We start from the raw sequence: 9723 nt of genomic DNA, 5'->3' as shown, positions 1-9723 counted from the left end.
TTTTTGATTCGCTAAGTGTTGTGGAGTATATGTAACTCGAGAACCCCCTCGAGAGAAAACACATACCCACTGGGGTAAGACTTGAAGAGCCCCTCGGGAAGGACACACACACCCACTCAAGTAACTATACTCCCTTCCCTCAGAAGACTAAGAGAGCTCCCTCGGGAGGGACACACACACCCACTCGGGTAAGTGTGCTCCCTTCCCTCAAAAGACTCAAAGAGCCCCCCTCGGGAGGGACACACACACCCACTCGGGTAAGTGTGCTCCCTTCTCTTAGAATACTCAGAGACCCCCTTGGGAGGGACACACACACCCACTCCGGTAAGTGTGCTCCCTTCCCTCAGAAGACTCAAAGAGCCCCCCTTGGGAGGGACACACACACCCACTCCGGTAAGTGTGCTCCCTTCCCTCAGAAGACTAAGAGAGCCCCCTCGGGAGGAACACACACACTCTCGGGTAAGTGTGCTCCCTTCCCTTGGGAGACTCAGAGAACCCTTTCGGGAGAAAGCACATACCCACTCCGGCAGGTGCGTATTAACGCTTCGGGAGCCATGCTTGAGAAGAGTATGAAAGATGAGAAGACCTTCAAGACTAAGTTCAAGAGTAACATTGAAGACGACCAAGTCAAAAGAGTTAGTTACAGATAACTACTCAACATATCCGTTCCGAGAATTGGGGAGATAAATAAGCAAATAACGGCTCTATCAGCCCCGCCAAAGAAGGGAACGTGATTCCTAAGATATCTCACCCACTCTTCAACTGAATATGCGAAATCCGAGGAAACGTCGCCTCCAAGTATTTTCTATATAAACCCTCATCCTACAAGGAGAAAGGTATGAGATTGATCTTACCAGTTATTCATTACGTCTTGAGAACTCTCTGAAGAACTCTTATTGTTGCCTAGGCTGACTTGGGCGTCGGAGGCGGTTCCCCGGCCAAAACTTGGCCAGTCCGTTCTTGTTTTTTTTGTGAGTGCAGGCATCTCAACTATTCCAATTTGGCTAGGGAGCTATTAAGGTGGTCATCCAATATCCGACCCTTGAAGAAGTTCTAGACGCAACACTAAGCTTATTGGTTTGATTCCAATCTTTATATCAAGAAACTAGCTTGCTAAAGAAATGGATCAATTTACACACTTAACATGGTATAACTGTACTTGGTCTTATGAAATTTATCATCATGATGGTATCAATATTTGTAAATAAATCGATGACTAATCAACCAATGCAATAGAGCTCTAGGTAATTTTGACAATGATAAAGTTTTCAACCACATAATGATGCGGTTATGTCTAACACTTGTTTTGATTTTCTAAGCCAAATATAAATAATGGAAACAAATTCAATGCAACCCTACATCCTCTCTGATCCTAAGATCACACAAACACTATCCTACTTTAGTCCTACCTATTAAAATGAGTGTAGTGGAAAAAGGGAGGAAAAAAGTTTCTATGACAGCCCCAAACATCGGATAGATGTCATCACCTAACCATATATGAAATACACATTCAAACTCAAACTCAAAATTAACAAAAAAAAAAAAAATCAATGTCTTATAGTTGAGATCAAGAGTTGAATTCCTCTAAGACTAGAAGCGAAGCCCTTTCATATTTTTGAATTCTATGTAAAAACTACTTTCTGAGAATGTAGTCAAAGTGCGTGGCGGATAATCCCAGCTCAACACACAAAAGGAAAAAAAATGTAAAAAATAAGTCCAAACTCAAGCTCAAAGTGTCATATTATTCCCTACTTACCTTGTCTCCCATGAAAGGTATCCATCCAATGCAGAAAAGGGGGGGAAATAATAGAAAAAAAGAGCCAAAGACGGAAAGCTCAACACAGCTAAGCTCACATCTTTCCAATGGTCATTACATGAGTCCCCCCTATGCACTCTTTGAACTTGATTCCCATTCCCTTCTTCCAGTCTTCAACTCGTAAAGATTGCTAGAGCTAAAGGGCTCTTTCCATATATAAGAAGGAAAGCCCATCTCTCCCATCACCAGCACATCCATTTCTTCAGATCCAAGCTCCAAATCTGCAAGAATGACAAAAGTTAAACATGCTGGTTTGTACATTTCCCTTCTGATCCTCGCCATGGACATTGTTGCAGGAATACTTGGCCTCGAAGCTGAACACGCAGAAAATAAGGTCAGAGCTTTGTGACGTTCATTCACCTTCAATTATCATTGACATGAACATCATTTCTTATGGGCTATATCCTCTTGAATTCGTTTTGCTTTTTTTTCCTTTTTGTCTTCCCCTGATTTATTGTTCAGAAAATAAAATTTGCAGGCGCTGCATATGAAGGTGCTGAAGATTTTTGAGTGCAGAGAACCAAGCCATCGTGCATACAAACTAGGGTTGGCAGCAGCATCAATTCTAGCTCTCGCTCACGTAATTGCAAACTTGTGGGGTGGATGTTTGTGTATTTGTTCCAAGGAGGAGTTTGAGAGAGCTTCCGCCAATAGGCAATTAACAGTACTTTTCCTAATTATCTCATGGTACGTGTTTTTGCCTTTTTTTTTTTTTTTTTTTTATTTTAAGGGTGTTCATTCATAACATGTGCAATTTATTGAAGTGGAAACTATACCATTTATATCGTAGGGAATAATCATATCTATCTTTTTCTTGGTAGAAATAGTTATATCTATCAATTATGACTAAGTATTAGAGTATGATTTAGGACTGGGAGAGATAAGACTTCTCGGGCTTTCTTTCATCAAGGTAAAAACACCCAAAATAAGATACCATTGTTGGGTAGAAGATATGTTTGAATTAGAGCAATTAAACACACACAATCGCATAGAAAACAATGAAGAAAGATATACGAATTTTGCCCTAGTTCACCTCAATATGAAGCTACATCCACTATTAAGTTTTTCAATATACTCAATATTCTGTTCTAAAAGAATATTCAATATTCTGTTCTAAAAGTATACGTAAAAGCGCTTAAAAATCCCAAGTCACAGCTATTCATGAGCCCATAAAAAAAAATTTTGAAGCCACAAAAACATGGACCCTCTACATGCTATGGGGGCACATACCCTCGCCGAGGCCGCCTCCCTAGACCTACCCGCTAACCGGAGAGCGAAACCCATGTCCGTCGACAACACAATGTGAAACATGAACTATACTCAAAAATATATGATTAATTAATAAAACCTAGTTACATTTTAGATGGGATAATGGCACCCAGTGAACTCTGTTATCCGTTGTTTCACTTGTTCATCTAATACAAGTTTATGTTTGTCCCCAAAAAAAAGTAGTGTTAATGCAGCAAACAAACAATCCCATGTTTCAAACATCATTAATTTCTCTCAAAAGTTGAATCTAATTATTTTTAGGCAAAAAGAAAATTGAAGCACATTTGAGTTTGCCCTAATCATAAACAAACAAATACCATATGCCCATGAAAAAAAATGTTAAAAGGATCAGGTTCAAATTCAAAATTTCCTAAACTTATTGTCTCTACATAGAGAACACTCTTCAATCCACATTATTCAATATAAGAACACCAAATACTAATTCTATAGTGAATCGACACCACCTATTACTTACAAGGGAGTCAAATACTAATTCTATAGTGAATTGACACCACCTATTACTTACAAGGGAGTCGTTTTCATATATGGACTTGTAGTGGGTTTTGCATAATGTCACTCTTTAACCACATTTGCTATGATGAACAGGATCATATTAGCCGTGGGATTCTCGCTGCTGCTCATAGGAGCAATGGATAATTCAAAATCAAAAGGTTCTTGTGGGCTCTCACACCATCGCTTCTTGGGCATCGGAGGTATACTGTGCTTCATTCATGGAATATTCATCAGCGGCTATTGCATCTCTGCTAATGCTACAAAGATCGAAGAAAAACATGCCGACAAACACAATACAAGCGGCGCTTAGCCGGTCCACAGCACTCACTCCTATACTTCGACAACCACCCTAGATGACTCCTTGTAATTGTAATACAGATCACAATACCCTCGGAGCAGCTTCGATTTTTTTTCTTTGGTTCCGGTAGAAAATCTCAAATTCACATCGAAAGATTGTATTTTTCACTACTTCCACAGTTTCACCTATAACCCATAATAGCTCACAAGTCAGGTAGTAACAGCAGTGAACATCCCAGAATCAACCCCAAACGACCAAAATTTGCAAGAAAAAATAACTGCACAGTGACAGTATCAGAATTGGGTATGTTAATTTCTTCTTTCCATGAAAGAGCAGCAACCACCAACTATAACAACAACCCTATTTGTTGGGTGCAGATTTGCTATCATAGTGGACGACCACAAATCTGATTCTGAAGTGTGTCTACTTTTTGGCCCCAACTTGCTGTAGTTAAGCACCAGATATACTACCAAATGCCAAATAGTAAAAAAAGACCCAAATTTTTTTCTAAATTCACAGAATAGTACATCCATCTGAATTCACCCAGAATGGTGAACTCAGAAACGAGAAAACAAACCCTAAAAGTGAGAAAACTTTCCTACCTAAAGAAACCCTAGATTTTATATAGAGAAAAACAAACTACACAGCAAGATTTTATCATTAAAAAAGGGTTAGAAGATAACAAAGAATCAGAATCTAGCGGCGACTACTTCTTCCCTTCCTGTTTCCATTGCCGAAAATAAATCTCTTAACTCTCGTCATCAGCAGCAACCGACTTTGATGAACCGGTACCAGTCTTCTTCGGCAACAACAGATTGTGAATGTTAGGCATCACACCGCCGTTGGCAATTGTAACAGCACCAAGCAACTTGCTCAATTCTTCATCGTTCCTGACTGCCAACTGAATATGCCTTGGAACAATCCTTGTTTTCTTGTTATCCCTAGCAGCGTTTCCCGCCAATTCCAATACCTGCATATAATTAAGAACAAATTAGCCTAACCAATCACTTCCGAAACAAAATTTAATTAAACCCTAAATCAAAGATGTGAAACCCTAATTGACAAATAGGGAACTATTGAAACCCACCTCTGCTGCAAGGTATTCAAGAACAGCAGCAAGATACACTGGAGCACCCGCACCAACTCGCTCTGCGTATTTGCCGGCTTTCAGAAATCTAGCGATTCTACCGACGGGGAATTGAAGTCCGGCCTTACTGCTTCGAGATGTGGCCTTCTTCGCCGCTCCAGATCCAAGAGATTTTCCCCTTCCAGCCATTTTCGAAGTCGAAAGAAAAAAACTTCAAAGATTCTAGTTGAGAAATAAGGTCTAGGCGAGCAAGGAACAGAAGAAGAAAGAGTAAAGAGGACTTCCGAAGTAAAAAGCTCCAAGAGACGCTACACGGAGAAAGAGGGTGCCTTATCTCTTATTTATATGAGGGATTAGGAAGATACAGCCAATCAGAAAGACTGACGCGGATCGTAATCTTATACCGTTCGATCAGACATTCATGGACGGTCAGATATGGTTTAAAGTATGTTCATGGATTCTTGGTCTTATAGTTTGCGGTTTGCCGTGGCACAGCGGCACAGGAACGGAGGAACTACCTGTTTCCGAGGCGCAACTGGAATCCGTAGCTTCTCATTGTGGTTTGACTCGACCGATCCCGACCCGAATTAACATTTTGTGACCTCAAATTGGATGTTAGGAAAGGAAAAAAAAAAACTCAAATTGAAGTCATTCTCATGCATTTTTGTTTGCAACCGCCCCGTGATATTTACATAGGGGTGTCAATTTGTAGCCAAACCATTAAAACCACACGGTACCGGCCCGTTGTAGTATGAATTGGCCCGAACCGAACCTTAATGTGTTGTGTTTGGGCTGAGGGTGGCAGAGCCCGCACCAACCCGAAACGGAAACGCAACTCGTTATAGCCCGTTTTACAACCCGTTTTGTAATTTTACATTAAGTAATATTTGAATATTATATTACCACTAGGTAGTTGATATAAACAACAAATAAAATTAAGTATAAATTCAAAGATCAAATAGTCATTCTATTATGTTTTTATTTTTTTTTTGGGTAAACCTTAATATCTAGATTCTTGATTTCTACAGGATTGATGGATTTTTTTTAATGAAAATTGACAAATAGCAACTTTGTTTTTCATAGAATTTTAGCTTTTGTTGTAGGATGTTCAATTATTTCTTCTTGTTCTTTTTCTTGCACACCATAAACCGTTAAAAAATCCGAGTCTAAGCCGTTAGTTAGCCCGAACCCAAACCACACCAAACCGAAATCGACCTGAAACCGTTATTTTGCTAAGGGCCATGTTTGGGTTAGATATTTTTTAGCCTGAAAACCGTTAGACCTAGCCCAAAACCGCCCCAAACTGCACCATTGACACCCCTATATTTACATAATATTCAAATTTGACATGCGTCATCTAGGAGATCCAACAGGTTGCGATGTTTGTTGATTAACTCAAGTGCAACTTTTGGCCATTTTGTGAATTATTTGGCTAAGTTTCTAACTATGGTTTCTAAAGGCTTGCATGATTTGCAAGTTTTGTCGGACAAACTTGCAAATCTCATTCAAGAAGAGCGATGTGGCAGTTGGTGTAGATTCCCCCCCCCCCCCCCCCAAAAAAATGGTGTAAGCTAAAGAGTCGTTGTTGGTTTCCAAATTTACATATAAAGCCTTTTATTTGATAGTAAAATTATCTATTGTACACATCTCTTTACTATATGTAGTAATACAACACTAGAAGATGACACCTGAAAAATACAAATTCGACAACAAAGGTTAAAACCCTAAATATAACATAAAATGGGTTCAATTCAATACATGTATATTGAGTTTGTGTTATTTCCTTGGAGGGGCCCTTCCATGTGAACTCTCATCTTTCTTACTGAAAAAGTTTTAACACTTTAACGTCAACCTCCATCTCCCCTTGCTAGATTCCTCCAACCGTTGCTCTCGCTTCTCCTTTCTATCCTCTCTCCTACTTTACTCTTCTTCACTACCACAATTGTTAATATTTCCATCTTAGTTCTTCCCGTAAATAAAACACACGGAACAGTTTTTCCTCATCTAGCTCTCTCTTTCTTTGCATTCATTAACCATGTATCACAAGGAAAGACAAGAGAAAAAGAAACCCAACGACGTAAAACAAGAAACCAGATTTCTTCATTGTGTTACTGGAGATTGCAATCCTTCTCCGTATGAATTTCGACTCCATAGTCCAAATGCACAAATTCTCAAAAAACCTTCAAGCAACAATGCAATATTCAAGTAGTGGATGACAAAACTCCCCCCGAGGATGTAATCGAGGTGCGTGCAAGCTAGTCCGGATGAATCTTAGATATAGAGTATACTTGATCCTCTCCAAAAACCTCACAAAACCTCTTGGGAATCTCACTTTTCTGCCATTATTCAAGTATTGATTCGAGCTAATGGATCCTCTATAGTAAAATGATCTTCATAATTCTAACCATTTGATTGTAATTTTCCATGAGGCACCCTAGGAGACGGCATTGAACTTATGAAGTCTCATTTTTATAGTGGACTAGTTTGTTGACATACCATCGATCCATTTTTTATTAACATAATGACACAGGGCCCTTATTGCGGCCGATGCTACTAAATTAGCTGTTTTTTTTTTTTTTTTGGTACCAACTACCAACTATTAATAATTGTTTCCCCCTATTTGTTGCATCAAAAACTAAATCACAAGTTTCTGATAAAAGACAAATAGTGGTAGTAAGATTTGTAATATGAATACCTGCACTGCAAAGATTTAAGGTGCCATTCTAGGATTCCATTTCTAAATAACATGGCCAAAACGAAGCTTCCATCGTCTCTTATGTTCCAATATCTTTTTGTCATTTCTTTCCAAATTGACGTTCCAATAATTTTTTTGTCATTTCTCTTCACCCTTTCTCTCTTTTTTTATTACTTTTTTTTTTTTTTTTTAAAATTTTCTTATTTATATAAAAAAAAGACTAAAATTATAGTAGGATATGCACAGCTAACAATAAGGGTGTAAATGGATTGGATTCCGAGCAGATAATTACTACCATATCCGCATCCTATTATATCCAAACGGATTCAGATGATATCCTATCAATTTTCAGACTCATTCAGTCGATGACAATTGAATAGTTATTTTCTTAAGCAAATTTTTCTAAATGAACGTGAACACAGATTGAATACAAGTTTTTGACTACCTATTAACATTTTTTCCATTTTATTTGTGAGATCAAGTATGAAATTTAAGAATTTAACAACTTTAAATAGTTGATTTTTTAGAAAAATCTAGAAAAATAGCACAATAACTCAAATGAAAAATTATAAAAATAAGAACAATAAATCCAAATAAGTAATAATTTTATCGAGATACACCAAAGAGATACACCATATCTGCATCCTATTAGTGAACACCATATTAGTGAACACCATATTTACATCCTATTAGTGGTCAGATGAATTTGGATCTTGCTAAACAGATGTGAATCTGAAAGCGAATTTTGATTATCCATTTACACCCTACTAAAAATCTTTTTCCTTTGAATTGGTGAAATCCTAGTCTTCAGGTAAGGATCTACTTGTCTTCGATTGTTCTTCTTCATCATCTTTAGCTAGTATACAAAATGATCTTCAATCCATCTCATCCCCGGTGGGTGTGTTGTAACATACATTGATTTAATCCCAAACTGTGAATTCAAATAAATTTGACTTTGAAGCAAAATTCACAAGTCCACAGTAATTCTTGATTCTAATTATTAAAATTTGAGCTCATTATCCAACAGATTTGACATCCGTCTAATAATTACTTAACCCAACGCACTATAACAAAATCCCCAGATTCTTCGCCCCCATGTTGCATCCATCAATTCTTGACTTATTGCTCATTAAAATATATGGCTGTCACTGTGTTAGCCAATAAAACACACTAAAGAACAAAACAATCTTTGCTACTATTACGTATATTATATATAAGGTCAAGCTTCAAATTCAAACTCTTCAACTCATGATTTTTATTTTTAACCGGTTCCATTGCTTTACTGCTTTCGATGACACATTTACTAAAGCAGTTCTTCTTCATCATCTTTGTTTGCAGGTCAGTCTCATCACCAGCAGCATATAAGATCAAATACACCCAAGAAAATCTGGAACAATTTACAGCAAGAATAGCCCAGGTACGGTGTAGACTTGTAAAAACAGCCAAGTTTGTTGATGCTCCTCGTAGTGCAGTACATGAGTTTTTATAATTTGAAAAGTGTGGAGTCTGGAACTGTATGTTCTAGAAAATAACATACATACGAACTGCAGATGCACGGTAAAACTAGAAAACATTCACGAATTGTTAATTTTGATCGACCTTAATTGAGTTTTTTTTTTTTTTTTGGTAAACATTCACGAATTTTTTTTGTTACTCTGATGCACAAGTCATTTGAGGTCGGCACAGAATGTCAATGAATAATTCCAGCAGAAACTAAAAAACACAAGCATCAACGATATCAAGACCAGTAACAAATATGACATTGATCGGAAAAGTATCAAAGGAGCACTTCAGTTTATATAGTTTCATTCAACGGAAGCAAAATTTCTCTGTAGATAGAAAACTAATATCAATATCAATCTGTAATTATGTTGAAAAACTGAGAGCTCATATCCTTTCAAATACAGGCTGTTGAACTTGCCTGCAATACAAATTTCCCCAGTTCATGTCCTCCACTGAGGAAAAGAATACAGCAAACATACAGCCTTCCAAAATATACCTTGCACCTAATCACACCATCTGCCGCTTCTAGCTACTTGATCAAG

At 37.8% G+C, this 9723-nt stretch overlaps 2 protein-coding genes across 2 annotated transcripts; one reads left to right on the top strand and one right to left on the bottom strand.

The window, feature by feature from the left end:
* Positions 1-1965: 1965 nt before the first annotated feature.
* Positions 1966-4067, top strand: LOC149004389 (protein DESIGUAL 2-like). Its single transcript, XM_089168960.1, has 3 exons — positions 1966-2150; positions 2295-2503; positions 3692-4067. Exons 1-3 carry the CDS (start codon positions 2046-2048, stop codon positions 3906-3908), a joined length of 531 nt encoding a protein of 176 aa, XP_089025086.1. The 5' UTR covers positions 1966-2045; the 3' UTR covers positions 3909-4067.
* Positions 4068-4211: 144 nt separating this feature from the next.
* LOC149004388 (putative histone H2A.3) lies at positions 4212-5289 on the bottom strand. The gene is made up of 2 exons (XM_089168961.1): positions 4984-5289; positions 4212-4866 (listed from the first exon to the last, which is right to left on the bottom strand). Exons 1-2 carry the CDS (start codon positions 5170-5172, stop codon positions 4645-4647), a joined length of 411 nt encoding a protein of 136 aa, XP_089025087.1. The 5' UTR covers positions 5173-5289; the 3' UTR covers positions 4212-4644.
* Positions 5290-9723: the final 4434 nt, after the last annotated feature.

The sequence above is a fragment of the Hakea prostrata genome, chromosome 9 (assembly GCF_041222555.1).
Source record: "Hakea prostrata isolate BN-2017 chromosome 9, UWA_Hpros_2, whole genome shotgun sequence".
NCBI classification, from domain to species: Eukaryota; Viridiplantae; Streptophyta; class Magnoliopsida; order Proteales; family Proteaceae; genus Hakea; species Hakea prostrata.
The sequence above is the reverse complement of the archived record's forward strand: the minus strand, read 5'-3'. Positions and strand labels throughout refer to the sequence as shown.